Raw genomic sequence first — 19,483 nt, forward strand, 5'->3', positions numbered from 1 at the left:
GCATGGTGAGATTGAGGGTGCATGAAAGCAGAGATGCATGGTGGAGTTTGCCACTAAGCACTGGCAGGTGCATGCGTGTTGAGGAGTAACTGCTGTTAAATATTTATCACCTTGGCTATGCCTCACCAGCAACTAAAGTGCTTACTCCCAGTTACAGTGAATGGAATTATTTGACCATCTGTTGAAACTTAATAGCTTGAAGTACCCATTCATAATATCAGCACTGAAATGTAATTACTTCTTCATCCATTAAAGAAAACAATATAAACTATGATGAATGTAATGGTACCATAATTCTAAAAGAATTGTCCAAATGGCCTTAGAGAGACGGAGCTACTTAGTACAAATGTAACTCATCATTAAGCATGCTAGTGCGAGTTCCTGAATAAATTATTATGCAGTTAAAGTAACTAATGCACAATATAGCTTATTAGCATGGTGAATAGAACAATGCATCAAAAAAAGGTAAAATGAAATGGCCATAACAAATCAGAAAGGTTCTTGGTCTCCTTGCTATGTATATACAGCTTTTGCATGACAATTACACTGCAATTAATTTAAGTAAGCACAATATAAACGGCTACCAGCATATGTTTTTCATTAAGAACCCATCTGTTTTGTCTTATGACATCACAGCTATGCATTATAAACGTATCATGGCAATTAAATCACCATGCTCTGTAATTCTTGATTGAGGGCCCACCGTAGGAAAATATAGCTCAAGCATTAAAATCATATAAACCTCATGCACGACTGACTGCAAATGCTTTGTCATTTTGTCTTCAATGAGAGTGATAGAAGGGGCAAGAGAAAAATATTTCTCTTTTTAGTGACCTGCTGTCTCTGGTATGCTGAGAAGGTCTTCTCAATGTCCGCCAGGTCTAAGATCTTGAAAACTTTGCCGTCATCCACCTCAGCCCACACTGTGCCTTCCAGCTTGTTCTGTGAAAAGGAAAAACTGGTTACACCAGCGACCACAGCGCTTCTAAAGCAACCAAAACCAGATCATATCATGACTAAACATGTGTTTCTATTACCAAAGTCAGTGTGTTGAATAAAGTCAATATTCAACATACTATCCAGTCTGATCAAAGAAAACGCCTGAAAGGCGTCAGCAGCCTCAGTGTTTTTCTGACAGATATGATTGTCTAACATAGTGAATTGTCACATATGATGACAACATTGTTAATCCACAGAAAATTTAAGACAGAAAAGTCTTAATTTCCAAAAAGTTCCCTTCACATTTTGTGTTGTGTTATTCTGAAGTTATAGATTATGTGCAGTTTACATGATTTCTTTATTTTAACCATGATGCTGTTTTTTTTGTTCAAGGTTTCCAGGTCAGCCCGTATTGCTGTAATAAAGGTGAGTCTCTAGTAAATGCTAACTTATAAGTGTCTGTAAACAGTAGTATAAGATCATGAAGGTAGTAAAATCCTCAATAACGAGTCAATTTACTCACCCTAGACACAGATGTTCATTATAACATTAACCAAGCAACTTCAATGCAACATCAATGTGATTTACCCCAAGAAATTTGTGGAACCTTGACATAAATAAATTTTATGGGCCAGTTGGTGCCAGCTGCACCCTAGTTTTAAGGTAAACAGAACACCTGTCCATTTAAAGAGACTGGCATTTTATGTTGTGTTTGAGCATCAGGATAACCCAGGCTGCTGGCTTAATCTCAAGCAGACTCACCTCAGATAGCTTGGCCCAGTTGAAGGACTTGAGTGGATTGGAAGGCTGAGGAATATTCTTCTTCTTGAGGGCTGGGCCCACAGGGGCTCCAGGAGGAGGAGGAGGCCCACCTAGAGGTGGACGACCAAGGGGCGGTGGAGGGCCACCAGGTGGAGGGGGTGGAGGTGGGGGCATCATTGCACCACAGGGTGGAGGAGGTGGAGGAGGAGGCATCAAGCCCCCAGGAGGAGGGGGAGGAGGTGGAGGAGAGAAAGGACCACCTGGAGGTCCAGGTATGAGGGGGGGACCACCAGGCACGCTGGCTACCTGTCTCTGTAAGTATGAGAAATTGGATCCTAATTAGCGCAATAGTGGACCTACAATTGAATTACTGGTCACACTTTATTTTAATGGTCTATAGCTACATCAACAAACGTTGTTAACTTATCTGTCAACACATTTATTTGAATATTAGTTCATAACTGTGACTGCTTTATTGAGGTTTGATTACATGCACATATGTTCTACATATTTATTCAACCTGTCTACATATCTAGATATCCTACATATCTACATATCTCCAACAATTATGTTGAATGTGGTTATTCTAAAAAATGAGATAAATCAGACACAAAATAAACAGGGGACTAGCATTTGAGAAGCATCTGCGTACCGTGCTGAGTTCATGTAGGCGAACGCCAAGTTCTGAAACTTGTTGCTTGACCAGTCTATGTTCTGTTGTCTCCTTCTCAAGCTTCTCCTTCATCTTGTTGAGTGTTTGCATCATTTCCTCTTTCTCCTGGGTCTTGGCGTCACATTCTCGCTCCTTCTTCTCCATCTTCTGCTGAAGCTCATGATGGTCTGTCATGGTCAAGAGTTAAATAATAAACTGGATTTCTCTTTATAATAGACACATCACAGCAAAGTCTGAACATAGAAAGCTGTTTTCTGTATACAGTCTCTTTGGAAAGGAAAACTAAGGTCATTAAGCCACAGACCTTTACGCATCTTCTCTGCCTGCTCCTTCCACTGTTTGACCTCGTTTTCATTCACAAGCCTGGAAAAAGTTGTTGAAAATAGTAAAAATAGAGCTTAGATGACTAGATTAATTGTTCTTATACCTAATTTTTGAAGAAATGCAATATTGTGATTCACATCAGCACTGTAGTGAAGCTAACATGTTCTTCAACGAACTAGCGAAACACTAGACAGTTTTTTGAAATGGTCTGAATTAAACTGAAGGGGGACCCTCACAGGGGGCTTGGGGGCAGGTGGTGGTCCACTTTCTACTATATGCAGGTATCCAGATTCATGTATAATATGTATATTTATTGAAATATGTGAATATAGAAATAATAAAAGATATATAATACAAAATATTTTGTAAATTGTTAAAATGGGACAAAATATACTTGGGTGACTGTGAGTGTACTTGGGGGACCACCCAACCACAGCTTACAGGTGGGAAACCCTTGGAATACTTGAAACCTTGTAGGTACACAATATATGTAAGGATCAAAAATGTAACAAAATTGTACTAGAACAACAGAAAATGCATCTCTGAAACTCACATTCTAACCACATTCTTGACATTAAAGTTTTCCAAAGGGGTGACGTCAGGGTCATGACCCTTATCATTCTGGAGAACCATTTGTTGGACAATGCGGTCAAGAAGTAACCAGTACTGCACTGTGTTTCCACTCCTCTTATCTGCAATAGAGAACATACTTTATCCTGATTTTATGTTTTTATCAGTGTTATGACTTTAACTTTCATAAGTTTAGCAACCTGATAGAAAGCAAGAACGGAAGACTCACGAGGCATAAGCAGGCAGTGGTGCAGAATGGACATAAAGTGCGGGTATGCATCTGTGTGGGTCATCTTCTTGCGTATGAGGTCAAACACCTGGGAAGCACTTTTAGTGTCTACATGCACCTGAAAAAGGGAAAAAGTAATATTAAATAAACTAATAAACTTTAAAAAATAAATACATCCGGTCACCATGTCCACTTACACTTTCAAAGCGTCTTGATACAGTGAGCTCATCATCATTTCTTAGCATTTCAAAGTAATCCAAGTGCCTAAATAAACAAGATACAGCACATGAGAGTGGGGCCACAAAGCAGAAGCACTGTACATTATTAGCATAAACCAAAACAATAAATATGAGTGATTTAAACTCAAAGATTACTTATGAGACTTACCGGTCTAACGTAGAGTTCTCATGTGACCTGAGTTTATCAATGATGGGCTGAATCCCCAACATGAGGAACTCGTATCTCAAATGTACCCTGAACTCAAGACTGGTCTGTGAGTGAGGAAACATACAGAGCATAAGCAAAAAGTATAATGTATGTGACATCTGCTGGAGAATGGCAAGCATTCAGGAACTTATCTGAATATCTCTTCCAAAACAAAAGACCAACTAGCTGTGTGTTAGAAAGCTTACCTCTCCAGCTCCCTGGCTCAGAACAGCATTAATGAAGGACATAATGGCCGTCTTCAAGCTGACCTCATCCCTGTACCGACCCGTACTTCGATCCAGATCATTCAGAAGCATCTACACAGAGATGTAGTGACAGTTAAGTAACAATACTTAAACGTACAGATGGATTAGACGTTTTAAAATTTCTCAGTGGGCCACCTGAAATCGTGTTCGTTCACAAGCGAATTTCTGGTAATGCAGCATAGCCTCTAGAACTTTCTTGTGGCCTCCCGGAACCAAGCACACAGCTCCCATGATCTCCAACACAGCCACTTTGGTCTTAATGTTCTCGGTGGCCAGACTCTGGGCGATGATGTTGATGCTCTCAGGGTGGGAGAGCACATGAGCGCGGCCCTGAGAGTTGTTCATCAGCGCTTTGATGCAGCCGATGAGGGATGTGTGGATCTGAGACTCTGTAGTCTCATAGTCCATGCTCTTCAGGAAGTTCAGGATGCAGGTCAGACCATCCAGGTCAATGAACCGAGTAACAAACCTGTCACAAAGGAAATATAGGGGTTCTGTTCAAAAGCTACATCAGTGGTTAGTAGACTAGAATGCCGTTTGCTCTGAACTCCATCAAGTGCTGTCAAGTTTACTCAGACTCCTAGTGACCACATGGATAGCGTTTCTCCAGAATATCCTGTCATGGTTTACTGAATTCTACTGTAACAACCCATTCAGAAGTCACCTTCAGACTGATTCACTTTTGCACCCTAATAAGAACACAACCAACTCCTAGAGCAGACAAAATTCATTAGGGGCAAAACAGGGTGAAGTAACTCAATGCAGCCCTGGCAGGGGTTAATGGAGCTGCTCAAAGCCCAAGGTCAAAAGATCAGGGCAGTAACCAGCCATCAAACACATGCAGGACTGCATTTTCATCACAGGCTTAACGACAAACAGCCCCCAAAGAGCAGAACAAAGGGGAGGGTGGGTTTAATGAGAAAATGAGGTAGTCATGTGCTACTCAATGGATGGAAAACGTAATGACATATTACATCAGCAAACATTAATGTAAGTCAACTTGAAGCAGCTGCAGCCAGCAGCCTGACTGTATGGAACTGTGTGCTCGAGCCAACAAAGGTCAGGAACCTTAGCATGCTAATTATTTATGAGTGAATGAGGAATTTATTAAAAAAAACATACTTTTCATATTAACATATGGATCATTCTAAGCTATAGTTAATTAACCTTTAAATTCATAGGTGTTATCACATGTTTAGACAGTACCATACAAGAATCAGAGATTACCCTTCATTTTCTTTTAAATTTCCAGTCAAGAAAACCATTAAGTACAAGTTTATTATGTTTTCAGCATCATGAAAAACACAGGAAACATTTATTTAACAGAAAATTACACCGTTGTCTATTTTCGTTTTTCTGTAACAGCGTCTACACATCTTTCAGACTCATAGTGTTGATTTGTCTTCTCACAGTGGAACGATGGGCAGAAATATCTGCAGATTTTTTTCAGATTTGAAGGAGGAATGGAGCTTGATTTCATCTCATTTGATCTCATTTTTTTCTATATTTTGAAATCATTTTTGGAAACTTTTTCCACTCATTTCTCATTCATCGCCTGTTTTGAACAGAAATTAGATAAATGAAGGACGTTCTCTGACAGTTCTATGCATATCTTGGTTTGTTACCTTCCCAGAACTTCTATTCAACACAAACTGATCTATCTAACGTAAAACAGGGAGGGAGAATGAGATTGTAAGTCACAAGTGATGAGAGATATGAATTTAAAGGTAAAGTGCAATTAATTGACAGCCACTGACCAGCTTAATTAATTCACATGTCAGACGTATCCTAATGTAAACTGATTCAAGGTAATTTATGTAACATAAAAACCATCATTATCTTCTAAGCTAACGTGGGCAAACCTCATAGGTTGTGTCCGTAGCGCAGTTTTGAGGCTTTCTATGGTCTTGTTGCGTTCCTCTTCTTCCTCCTTTTCCAGGGCCAGTAGCGTCTTCCTCTGTTGATCAAAAGGGAATGTGCTACTGTACTGGTAATGCAGCATACTGATTGATTTGTCTGTATACTCAGACAGGATTAAAGGCTGATTTTAAGTACCTTAAAATCAACAAACAAAACTGAACTTAAAAATATGACAGTCTCTACTGAGGACTTGTGGTTTATGTGTAAGTGCAGCAGGGCAGGTTCTGTGCAGGTCTAAGACTTCCCCTGGTTTAGATATCACTATGGTATCACTTTACCATGTTGGGTCTTTCCCAAAAGACCTACTTGAGCTGCCAAGCCACATTGTACTGATACTATAACTCAAAACAAAGCCTCTGCTTTAGAGACCAATATATTATGACTGGCAAGGAACAAGATGCTTATCAACTAAGTCACTGCTTTTTCCCCCCATTTCTGTGGCCTCAAATCCCCATTTTTAATCTGACCAGATGCAGACAATCTCTGAGGTGATTTATTATATTTTTGAATAGAGATACATCTTTTAATTTTGCAAAAACCAGGAGATTGAAATAGCAAGACAAAGCCTGGGGTCAGGGATCCTTTCAGGTCTGTATTGATAGCACTATTTTGCATTACATTATATTATCTTGTTATTCTACAGCAATAAGTACCACAGGTTTATCCATAGGTTTCAATTCTGTTGCCATGCAAACTAAGCATACTTACTGCTGCCATTGAGTTGAGCTGGTCAATGTAGTACTCTGGCCAGCTAGTAGCACCTTTATTCTCTTCTTGTTCCTATAAAAAAGAAGCAGAACAGTCCATGGGTTGGTATGAACAAAGTGACATCTTAATATAAGCCACATCTTTGAGAGCTTGCTGAATATATGTATGCTGCATATAGCAAACCGAGAACTTTAATATATTTCCAATACATATTTTGGCCCCATCTCACTGATAAGTTCCTCTATGGGAAAAGGGACTGTCAGCATGTCAAGGAAAAGAGCACATAATAGAACGATAACTATGGGAATGGAGGAATAGGCAGTAACAACTCAAATAAGCTGGGTAGGAATGTATTGGCTTGGAAAGGTTCTTAGGAATGACACACTGTGATTTGGAAAGAACGGTGGGAATTGGCCTTGTAAGAATCTGCAGTGAAAAATGACTCAAACCAGTGTGTAGATTAATACAGATGGTCTAGTGAGCTGGGATGCAGGAAGTACAGATGAAAGGTCTGGCAATAGTCTGGTCAAGCGCTCTCATTGTGCTTGATGGTGGAAAAAGACTCTAGTCTTGCTCATGTCACCTCAAACATTGCATACTATTTTCTTTTGAATGAGCATTCATCAATGAGATGTATTTGGGGAGAAAGAGTAGAATTCAGTGAAAAATGTGCATCAAGGCACAAGCATGTTCCCACATGAGTGCACATACATTATCTTTCTCACAAACCAAACAAGGAAGTAGACTCAATACATCACACTGAGAATGTCTGTAGCAGAAATAGAGCAGTGATAAAGTAGGACAGAACAGCAAGTGCCTATAGTTCCGCAAGCAGTTCTGTTCAGAGAACCTTATCTTCCCGGAGACCAGAGCTTGAAATTTTTGCCCATACCCGACAGAAGCCGACTGCTCAAGTTAGGTTTGGATGTCATTCCTTAAACGTGTGTCGGGCTCAGGCTGGATTCAAATTTCACACACTGGTTCTCAGCCTACTTCCTAATTTTAACAGATTTTACCAAGTATGTATTTTCTCCACACTATTTTCTTCCTCTCCATTTTCAATTCCTTAAAATATTTTAACCTGTTATGCTAGAGCTACCCACTTATGACAGAAATTGACAGAAATTAGCAGAGGTCGATGAGGCCTATATAAATACCAGAGAATCGATTCACAGTTGAGAGCACAGCTGAGTGTTGCGAAAGGATGTTCAATTCAATATATTCTATCTAAAACGTTATATGTGAAGAAATAGAGTTTGAGGATTAAGCAGGTGAAAGGTAATATCCTGCAATTTCAGCACCACACAACATGCGTGGTATTCTACAAACATTTTAGACATTAATAGAAAGCACTGCATGAGGAATAAACTATTTAAAGCAGAATTAAAACTTTTTGGATAGCTCATTCTGCAATGGATCTGTCCAGGGTGTTTCCTGCCTTCTGCCCATTGAGTGCTGGGTTAGGCTCCAGCACCCCACGTGACCCAGAAGGATAAGTGACTTAGACAGTGTGTGTGTGTGTGTGTGTGTTTGTTTTTTAAATCTGTGACCGAATCACCGATATTACTGTCACAACATCACAATTTAACCAGCACTATAATTAGATTTATGAGGTTTTACTTGGCACTTTGGGTGATGATTGACTGGTTCAGGTCAGTTCCTGAGAAAATTATTATATGCTTCAGGTCAGGTCCGGTTCAGACAGAACTTTTTCAGCCTCAGCTTAGGACTCAAAACATGATGCTGGAGTTCACTTCATGTTGTACTGAAAATTATCAGGCTGTAATCAAACTTGGATGAAAATTTCAAGCCTAATTAAAGAAAGCTCTAGTTGTGAGAATGAGAGACAGTGTATATTGGATGATTAGCTCAAAGTTAGGATCACAAATTACACTTCAACTCATCTCAAGGCTTTGGATAGTGCTCCATCACTCCAAAGAATGCAGCTCTGCTGCTCCACCATCCCAAAGCTGGGGAGTATCCCCAATGGTACTGGGGACTGTTTGGGATTGTCCTGCTGCTCCAGAACACACTGTTCTGTTGGCAGTGCTTTTAAGGACGCTATGCAAGCTGTGCATGCAGTTAAACACCTGTGCCAACAACGTGTGCACAATAAAGTAGCTGAATTTGTTAATTAGAAGAGGTGTCTGGATACATTTGGGTATGTCATATAAGTGCTGTTCAGAACAGTTGCAGGCTCAATAAGACAGACTGCATAAGGTGCTTAGTTTGGCTCAGCCAAAATCGGCTTTGCTGTTTTTCATGAAGTCCGCGGAGTGTAAAGAAAGAAGAGCCAACATGAAGTCTGCATGCCATACTTGGGGACAGAAGAATTAAACTGTATTAGGACTAGCAAAAGCATGAGAAACACTGCTTATGTCTAGGAGAAGATTAAAGACATTTGTGAGAGCACAGGGCTCCAACTCCCTCTCAGCCAGGCAGCTTAGTTAGAGTTTAATTGTGACCACAGTCTCTGAATAAGCTGAAGGGAGAATCCTGCTTGGCATGGTTATGAGGGCCCTGCAGGCACAGCAAGGGACAACTCAGTCATTTCCCCCCTTCACTTGGTCTCTGTAGGACACTGCCTGCCAGCCCGCTGATGGGCATATTATGGAAAACAAGATGCATGCTGCGATATCAGCCAAAGGCCCAAAGTGCCCCGAGTCGCTTCTGAACCCGTCTACTCCACACCCACCACGTGAACTTAATCAGGGAGGTCTGTGTTCCCAAAGGAGACCATTTATATGTGTAATAAATGTGATGTTTACATTTACATTTACAGCATTTAGCAGACGCTCTTATCCAGAGCGACAAGAAGTGCTTTGTCTATCTAGAGAAAGTATCTTTGCTAGTTACCAATAGGTTAGAGAGAAAGACAGTCCTGAGCTCAGATACTGCTAGAAACAAAAAGTCACTGTTGAGACCGAGAGAAAAGGAGCAGAGTTGAACACAATGTGCAATACAATGCAATACAATACAATACAATGCAATACAGTAAACTACAATACACAGTGCAATACAATAAACTACAATACATACTGCAATACAATATGATACAATATATAAGTGCAGCACAATATATTGCAATCAATAATTAATTGAATGCTCATTTAAGTGCTGTGTAAAGAGATGTGTCTTCAGTCTGCGTTTGAAGACAGTGAAAGACTCTGCTGTTCGGACAGCCAATGGGAGTTCATTCCGCCACATGGGTGCCAGTAAGTAGAACATTCTTGACGCTCATCTTCCACGCGCCTTGAAGGATGGCGGGTCAAGCCGAGCTGTACTTGAAGATCGAAGGGCTCATGGTACAGTTCGAGATTTCACCATTGCCATCAAGTGTGTTTAGGTTAACACACTTGAAAAGGGAATCAAAATATTTGGCTAAATGTGCCTAGATTCATAAAACACATAAAACCAGAGAAGAAACAATTCAACAGTTGACAAGACACTGTTGACAAGACAGCTTGGCTAAAGGCCTTGAACAAAGGCACTAAACAATAAACAACTGTGTAATTTTAGTTCAGCTGAAATTGAAATTTCAACACATCAACCACACGTTTTCAAAAGTAGCATGAATTAGACCACATTTGAGGTAAATAGCTATTATACTAGTGAGACATAGGAGGAGTAACCAAAAAATTCACTTATTTCTTCACTTTGCTTGTTTCTCAAGTAAGAATAAGCACTGCTGTCATCTTCTCCTCACTGTCTGGTCAATCAGGCCTGGCAGACTCTTGCGGGTCAGATGCACCCTTTCCTCATGTTAAATTATTGCTGTCCAGCCACTGTATTCCTTGGCCCATTGCCTGAGGAACTTGGGCTAAACAAGTGCATGTGGTCTTCATTGTTTAAGAGCCTGACCCTTGGCCTGTATCTCTGGAGACAGACTAAAATGGCACAGAAGCAAAGACTGCCTGTTTCATCAAAATAAAACTGAGAAATGAACAAAATTGAATAGAAAAGCCAAACACATGGAAAAATAACATTAAATCTAACCACAGACATTCATCAAATGAAACAAATCAGAAAGAATTATACCCACATATTCCCTTAAAAAAGGTTTTACATAGAACCAACAGTTAAACACTCCTTAAATAAAAGTGTCACAAAAAATATTCCTGCAAAGCAAGAGAAGAATCCGTTTTTTGGTTCCTCAAAGAACCATGTTTTTAAAAAAAAAAAAAAAAAAAAAAAAAAAAGATCTATAGTGTGCAGAACCTTTAGGATTCACGTAGGTTTTAAAGGTTGTTCTTAGAATTTTTATATTATGTGAAGTTCTGTGAAGTTCTTTAAACTTTAAAAAAAAAAAAAAAAACACAAATCAAAAGTGGTTCTTCTATAGAATTGCATAAATTTGACCATGACTTTTACAGTGAATATACACTATACTGCTAAATGTATTCACTCAACCATCCAAATCATTGAATTCAGGAGTTCCAATCATTTCCATGGCCACAGGTGTATAAAACCAAGCACCAAAAAAAAACCAAGAGGGTCTCTCTCAGGAGCTCAGTGAATTCCAGCGTGATACCGCGATAGGATGCACCACAGTCAACTGTCAGCGGTTTTATAACAAAGTGGAAGCGACTGGGAGCAACAGCAAATCAGCCATGAAGTGGTAGACCACGAAAAATGACAGAGCGGGGTCAGCGGATACTGAGGCGCATAGTGCAAAGAGGTCGCCAACTTTCTGCACAGTCAATTGCTACAAACCTCCAAACTTCATGTGGCCTTCAGATTAGCTCAAGAACAACACAGAGAGCTTCATGGAATGGGTTTCCATGGCCAAACAGCTGCATCCAAGCCTTACATCACCAAGCGCAATGCAAAGCGTCAACTTCAGTGGTGTAAAGCGCTGCCACTGGACTCCAGAGCAGTGGAGACTAATCACGCTTCCCGTCTGGCAATCCGATGGACGAGTCAGAGTTTGGCGGTTGCCAGGAGAACGGTGCTTGTCTAATTGCTTTGTGCCAAGTGTAAAGTATGGTGGAGGTGGGATTATGGTATTGGGTTTTTTTCCAGAGTTGGGCTCAGCCCCTTAGTTCCAGTGAAAGGAACTCTTAATGATTCAGCAGACCAAGAGATTTTGGACAATTTTGTGCTCCCAACTTTGTGGGAACAGTTCGGGGGATGGCCTTTTCCTGTTCCAACATGACTGCAGACCAGCAAGGTCCATAAAGACATGGTCGAGCGAGATTGGTGTAGAAGAACTTGACTGGCCTGCACAGAGTCCTGACCTCAACCCGACAGAATACCTTTGGGATGAATTAGAGTGGAGACTGCAAACCAGGCCTTCTCGTCCACCATCAGCGTCTGACCTCACAAATGCACTTCTGGAAGAATGGTCAAAAATGACCATAAACACACTCCTAAACCTTGTGGAAAGCCTTCCCAGAAGAGTTGAAGCTGTTATAGCTACAAAGGGTCGGCTGACATCATATTAAACCCAATGGATTAAGAATGGGATCTCACTCAAGTTCATATGCGTGTGAAGACAGACGAGCGAATACTTTTGGCAATATAGTATAGAAGTGTAAACAGGGTGAGCTCGTACTTCTCCAGGATGGAAAGCTGTTGTATATTTTTAAAAAAAGCATTTATATTTAGCACTAAAATTCGCTAGGCTATAGTTAGACATGTTGTATAGGACCTTGTTTTTACTATATAGAATCCTCTTGTTTAAGCGTGTGAGTTAAGAAATGGACATGGTAAATTTCCAGGTAGCTTCCACAGTGATAAAGTTTCTTTAACCTGTTTTAAAAGCCAAGTAAAGTTATTCTAGCACATTTAATCTTAACCTTCATAAGTGTAACCATGAGACTCCACAAAATAAGTCACTTCATTTGTGCAGGATTTGAACACTCAGATTACAGCTCCTCATCATCCTCATAATGGACCCAACTCAGGAGAACGAGATCAGTCTCCAGACTGATCTTTCTTAATCCTGCCTAGGCCTGGGCAGGACAACTGATACCTTCAGTCCTGGCCTGGATCCAGGAGCAGCCTGCACACCTGACTGCAGCAGAACACGGAGGCTGAATTATCGCTGCGCGGAGTGTACGGGACAAGTAGGTGTCAGCAGAATGGGCCAGGGAACAGCCTTAAAATAGCCTACGTCCTTCACATTCAATGACTTCACAGCACAAGAGAAACTCTATAATCTTTAGTTTACTTTCCAACAAAATACACTCACCTGTAGAGAAGCTAAGCTCAAAACATATTTTTACAACTTTCTATCTGTTGGAGAAGTCAGGACAGACAAGGACAACACTGTTAGAAATAAAGGTACTGTGCAGGTATATATTTCACTCATCAAGATACAAACACTGTAAATGTGCTCTTATAGGTACAACAGTGGTTTTAAGGCCCAATTGTGTACCATAAATAAGTTTTTCCCAGATGAAAAGTTTGTATTTGTACCTTTTCATAACAATGTTTTAAAACAGAACAATAAAATAAAAAGCCTGAAGACGATATGGGGTGTGTGGAGTCAATACAACTTAGAACATATAATATAAATGGATTATGATACAATTATGTCCCATGACTGAAGGTACTGAGTGCCATCCCAGTGACAAGGGGGGTACTGCCCTAGTGTCAGTTTAGTACCTTAATTTCTGAGAGTGAAGTTAGGATTAGTAGAATGTATAAAAATGTGTAAAACTGCCCATGGAATTGTCCAAGGAAACAAACAGCTGTGCAGTTCTGGGTTGAACTGTTCAGCATGAGACATGAGTCTGAGTCATTACGCAAAAATAGCCTAAACTTTACCTCAGGGTCTCATCATCATGCCTACTATCCACCAACATCACCTTTATAGTCTTTAATGTGGTACTGCACAGACAAGCCCGAACTGCTAGAGTCACAGAGTGTTCTTGACTATAGAACCATTGCCAGGCAGACTGCATCCACAGTAGATGGCACAAAATGATATGGTCTATTGAGGATCTGATGCTGTAGTGATGTCATCATTTCCATCATGTAAAAAGACTTTTACTGTGATGTTTGAACAGATTGAGTGTTTTCTATGTGTCCTAACTATGATTAAACAACAATGACACTTGAATTATCACTGCTGACCTATGACTGTCAGCTAACATTAAGTAATATCAACCTATCCGAGGTGAGGTCAGACAGCAATGATAACAATACAGCTGGTGATCTATAACAGTGAAAGCAAGTACTAATTTTAGTTCATTACCAGACTCCTTGATTTCCACAGAAATATTTATCACTGAAATCACTGACAGCTCTCATCACTTGTCTGTCAGCAGAAAGTCCCACCCACACCACAGACCAGACTGTCTGTCCTTCAAACAAGCCCCCAGAGCAAGCAGCATTAGCTTTAGGGGCAATTTTGGTCTAAAACAGGCATTCATTACGTTGTTAGGCAATATTCGGTAGTGTATCCCTGCATCTCTCTGCCTCTGTGTTTTTAATATTTTATTTGTTTTTACATCCATCAATATTCTCTCACTACAGTATCCAGCATGCATTGCATAAATACAACTATAGGGAATTCACTTGGCTTTAAATCAGAAAATCTCTACTGTGGCGCCAGCACAGGAGGCGAGAAAGCATGTATACAACAGTAGTAAAGGTTACATTTCTCATTTTGGTCAAACGCCACTTTTAGCGATGACATACTTTGCTAGCTTGGCCAATTATTCAGACATTAAAGAAAAAGAATTCAAAGTCAACATATATATGGCAGACAAAACAATTTCTCATAACAAACCGGTCCTTGTGCACTGTGCTGACTGCAAGTCTAGAGCCAATACAAACACTCAGCCTATTCAAGTCTTCTCCACGACCAGGCACGACCAGCTGGCACAGGCTGGCCAGTCATTAGCCTCTGCGGAAATGCCACCAGGCCCTGTGGTTATCGGGGGAATGGGTCCAAGCCTCTCTAAACACTCTTGCTTCTGAATGAACTGGGTATGGGAAGGTGGGAACGACAGAAAGAGAGGACAGACGGAAAGAGAAGGTTTTCGGCTTTTCCTCTGTTGTTTTGTGAGCTTGGCAGCCCTGCTGTGGACCCCCACCCCTTCCAGAAACAAAAGCTGCACCTGCAAAGGGAGACTTTCCTGTTTGCCTTGGACCAGCCAGCATTTCCCTTATTGCCCTCTCCTCCACCCCACAATCCTCCAGTCTGAGGCCGTTGGGAAGTCATGCCAAGTCCAAGCTCTCTTGGGCCTGAGCCAGGCATGCTGCTGAGTCGGCATTATTGCTTCTACACTATTGCCAGGAGTGTATTCCTCTACTCCTTAAACCCAACCATCCTTTGCACTCTTTCACTGTTCCCCGCTTATGAAGCAAGCTCTAGGGGATTATGCTCGCTAAATGAAGCGGCAGATTAATTGGGCTGAAAATCGACACTAGGATCAACCGCCTTTTTGCCAAGATTCGCCCAGCAGTGTGGTCAGAGCTGGTCAGAAAGATGAGGAACAACATGCAGAAAAACAAGATCTTCAAAGAGCTTGGAAAGGAGGACAGAAAGTAAAAAAAACTCCCTTTGCAAACACCAGAAGGCGAGAGAGAAGCTATGTGAAAGCTGGGTGCCCTATTTCATGTGTGATCGATGTGCCCTTTTTAGTCTCACAGTCCCAGGACAATAACTAATTAGGTCTGTAATTGGGGCACAGTATGTGTGGTTGGATAAGAAGCAAATGTCATGGTTGGATACACTTACCGTCCAATTTTTTTTAAGCAGGATTTATGACATGAGGAAAGCTGACTTCATATCCTGCATAGTATTTACACAGTACGAACGAGACAAATCAGACAGGTCTAAGCCTGGGTTGTCTTACCTGTCTGTTTCTAGAGGCTAAATAAAAAGCTGACCAACACAAGAGAGCATCAGAGCCTTAAAAACTGTGCCCAGCAGTAGCTTTGGGCTGATAACTGATATCTTATAACACTGTGCATCATTCACCAATGTCTTAAAGTTTTCTTCAATTTGTTCTTGAAAAATGTCACAAAAAAAAAAAAAAAAATCTACACCAGATTCATGACGTGTTCTTAAACTACAGAGACGTTCACACCTTTGTGCTGTGTAGATTCTGTTCTTACATAAGAATAAATCCCAAACAAGAAAACAGTTGTCAATGTCAGAATCTTCATGAAAACTACATATGTGGGTTTTAAGAACAGCTGATGAATAAAGCTCACTGTGATTAGATATATGCCAATATTATGCAAATGAGCATTCTTTGTGCGTCTTTCACCTTTAATGTATCCATTTGTACAATCAATCTAGTCTATGGTTAGTTCAAAAATGTATACAATAGAAAAGACTGCACTTAATCAGCAAACATGCAAATTGAACATCTCCAACTAATTACCTTCACACAGACACACTTTAAATGCTGCCGAGATATATTATATTTATCGTAAGCGTTCTGGCAAAGAATGCTGGGGTACAGGCAAATGAAATAATACACTTTGGTAATACAAACCAAACCAGTTTGGAATCAACTGTTAATTGCCAGGGTTAATGAGTGTGTTAGAGGAGCAGAATTACCAAATTGTGCTGGACACTGGGCCCTCCAGGATTTAGGTTACAGCCCTGTAACTATCACACATAACAGGATAACTTTTCAGACGATAACCATTCCCTTACATTTACATTACTGCCCAAGCTTGCCCAGCAGCAGCAACAGAGTGCAGATAAAAAACATGAGTCAGCATCCTGCTGGGACTGGGACTGCTTGTGAACAAATCAGTCTCCCCTACAGACTTGGGAACAGAGAAAGAATGAGCAAGCTCTTATCCTTTTGTTCCTACACAGTTGCCCCTCCCACCCACTGCATTCCTTCTAGATCACAGGCAGGTTTGCCCCACCTGCTTGTTCTTCTCATGTGTGCGCCAGAAGGGCTGGGAGAGATGGGGCTTTCTGGAGCAAAAACTCCAAGCTTTCTGAAATGAAATGTGATGCCAACCACTTCTGACAGCTCACTGTGAGTGGCCCATGCAAAGCATGGACACACTACTGCTCTGCTGACCAGGCACGGGCTATGACTTACAAAATCATCTGCTATCTCATGGGCATGACCGAGAGATGAACGACAGAACTCCTGCCAATCTTGAAAAAGAGAACAAAATCCCACTTTGGTGTCCTATCACTACTTGAGCATAGTGGGATTTTCCCCCAGACACTGATCCAGCTCTGCAGACTGAAGGATTGCTGCAGCTGAGTGTTGACCCCAGCATGTCTGATGTCTGAGGCTGATTAGGTCTCCTTATGTAGACTGAACGCATGACTCAGCTACACTGGGTGCCTGTCTCAAACACACGTTTGTGACAGCATGCAGAGGATTTGCCTGTTCAGCATCTTTGTGGTGCACGTATTTGACACTGGACAATAGGTGACAACACCTAAAAGTCAAACATCTTTAAAGCGAAAGTTTTGAGAAAAATCTAATTCACACAATATGCCAGTTAGCACAAATGCAACTGATCAGCCAACACAGGTAGGTTTCCTTAGTTTTGCACTGGAGCTACAGTGCCAATGTACAGAGCCTAACACATAAGGGAAGCATATACCTCCCCAATTAAGCACTACGCACAACACATGCCCAAATTATCATGTGCTTACCTCAAACTGAATAAAGTGTAATTAAGTAATATTATGGGGGCAGTCGTGGGCTGGAGGTTAGGGAACCAGCCTCGTAACCGGAAGGTCGTCGGTTCGATCCCCAGAGCCGACAACACGTGACTGAGGTGTCCTTGAGCAAGACACCTAACCCCAAACTGCTCTGGGCGCTGCGGATTGGGCTGCCCACTGCTCCGGGTAAGTGTGCTCACTACCCCCTAGTGTGTGTGTGCTCACTAGAGTGTATGTGGATTTTCACTTCATGGATGGGTTAAATGCGGAGGTGAAATTTCCCTGTTGTGCGACTAATAAGGGTCACTTAAACTTATTAGTTTAAACATAAGAATTGCTTATGTGGTTTCTAACACTGTATGAAATATATACTAACACTAACACTGTACTGTTATATAATGAAAAGGACAATAATAATAATAATAATAATAATAATAATAATAATAATAATAATGATTCAGGTTGGCTGCTACTACTGCTTTGAGCTCTTACACATTGACCAATCATGTAATGATTTTTATTTATTTATTTATAATAGCACTTTTTTAAACTTGAAGCTTATACTGTTCATAAATTAACAAATGAAACACACTAGCAGATTTCTGGTACTTTCTATTTACTGCAATGTAAATAAAAATGCTACATATATTTGATGTTGCACCTCACTCGATTCATGTCATTTAAATAGCAAATCAATACAACAAATAAAGCATTGGATAGCTAACAGACTTTCACTGGGATTGGGACTGTGTGAGATCATTATGATTTTTTTTTAAGTTAAATAATTTGGAAATTGGTTAATTGCTTCATTGCGAAGTACCATCTAGATTCATTCTTTCATTCATTTATTTTTAAACCAGTCACTGGCTGATAGGGCTGGCCACACAGAGACTAAACTACAGTCCTTGGATTTATTTGTTCTTGACTAAGCCTTTGAGTAGCACAGTTAGCTTGCTGACAAACAGCTGCAGCCCTCTTAATTTACCATGTGCACTTTGCACATCAGCAACATGTCAGGCTAACAGAAATTTTGGCATCTCAGCTCTGAGACTTTGAACTTTGTGGCCTGTTTGATCCTTTGCGTTGTTTTGCTTCCTTATGCTACTTAAATAACATTAATCAAATTAAGCACTTCATCAAAAGTAGGAGGCAATGGGCTAATTATCCCTATGGCTCAAATGTAATCAAGCTGTAACGTTGATGTCAATTTAGCAGCAGCACTCAAATACAGCCCAAGTGCAATTACCTGGCTGACTGTGTGTTTGGAGTGAAAATCTGCTTTGACACTGCATCCTTACAATGTATTTTCATCCATTTCTATGGATAGTGTTGCATAGTGTCAAAATGTACTGATGACTACACTTGAAAGAATTGGAAAAATTGGAAAAGCGTGTAAAAAAAATTTAGATTTTGTGCCAAACTACAGTCACAGGCCACTTTATTAAGTACATAATGTTCAATTGCTTGTTGACACAAATAGCTATTCAGCCAATCACATGGCCATAACTCACTGCATTTAGGCATGAAAGGTGGTCAAGACAACTTGCTGAAGTGCAGACCGAGCATCAGAATGGGGAAGAAATGTGATTGACGTGACTTTGAACGTGGCATGGTTGTTGGTGCCAGGCAGGCTGGTCTGAGTATTTCAGAAACTGCTGATCTACTGGGATTTTCACACACAACCATCTCTAGGATTTACAGAGAATGGTCCGAAAAAGAGAAGATATCCAGTGAGCGGCAGTTGTGTGGACAAAAATACCTTTTTGATGTGAGAGGTCAGAGGAGAATGGGCAGACTGGTTCAAGGTGACAGAAAGGCAACAGAAACTCAAATAAGTAAACAACATCTGAGGAACGTTTCCAACACCTTGTTGAAAGTATGCCACGAAGAATTAAGGCAGTTCTGAAGGCAAAAGGGGGTCCAACCTTTTACCAGGAAGGTGTACCTAATAAAGTGGCTGGTGAGTGTATATGCTTAGAACGTCTGAGGTTCGTGATGTTGACTGTAAGCCATGAACACAATGTAAAAGAGGAATCACTCATGAACGCCCAAGTGATAAC

General features: G+C 40.7%; 1 protein-coding gene across 4 annotated transcripts in view; it reads right to left on the minus strand.

The window, feature by feature from the left end:
- daam1b (dishevelled associated activator of morphogenesis 1b) overlaps positions 1–19,483 on the minus strand; it is a 94,450-nt gene that overhangs the window by 21,511 nt on the left and 53,456 nt on the right. For all 4 annotated transcript variants that reach the window (XM_037537904.1, XM_017683966.2, XM_017683972.2 and 1 more), the window contains 12 exons: positions 6,818–6,889; positions 6,052–6,146; positions 4,325–4,658; positions 4,130–4,240; positions 3,885–3,988; positions 3,695–3,761; positions 3,498–3,615; positions 3,252–3,390; positions 2,679–2,737; positions 2,354–2,541; positions 1,702–2,013; positions 835–942 (listed from right to left, as the gene is read on the minus strand). In XM_037537904.1, coding sequence (XP_037393801.1) covers positions 835–942; positions 1,702–2,013; positions 2,354–2,541; positions 2,679–2,737; positions 3,252–3,390; positions 3,498–3,615; positions 3,695–3,761; positions 3,885–3,988; positions 4,130–4,240; positions 4,325–4,658; positions 6,052–6,146; positions 6,818–6,889 — 1,707 coding nt within the window. The remainder of the gene's footprint in view (positions 1–834; positions 943–1,701; positions 2,014–2,353; positions 2,542–2,678; positions 2,738–3,251; positions 3,391–3,497; positions 3,616–3,694; positions 3,762–3,884; positions 3,989–4,129; positions 4,241–4,324; positions 4,659–6,051; positions 6,147–6,817; positions 6,890–19,483) is intronic.

The sequence above is a fragment of the Pygocentrus nattereri genome, chromosome 4, assembly GCF_015220715.1.
Source record: "Pygocentrus nattereri isolate fPygNat1 chromosome 4, fPygNat1.pri, whole genome shotgun sequence".
Lineage (NCBI taxonomy): Eukaryota > Metazoa > Chordata > Actinopteri > Characiformes > Serrasalmidae > Pygocentrus > Pygocentrus nattereri.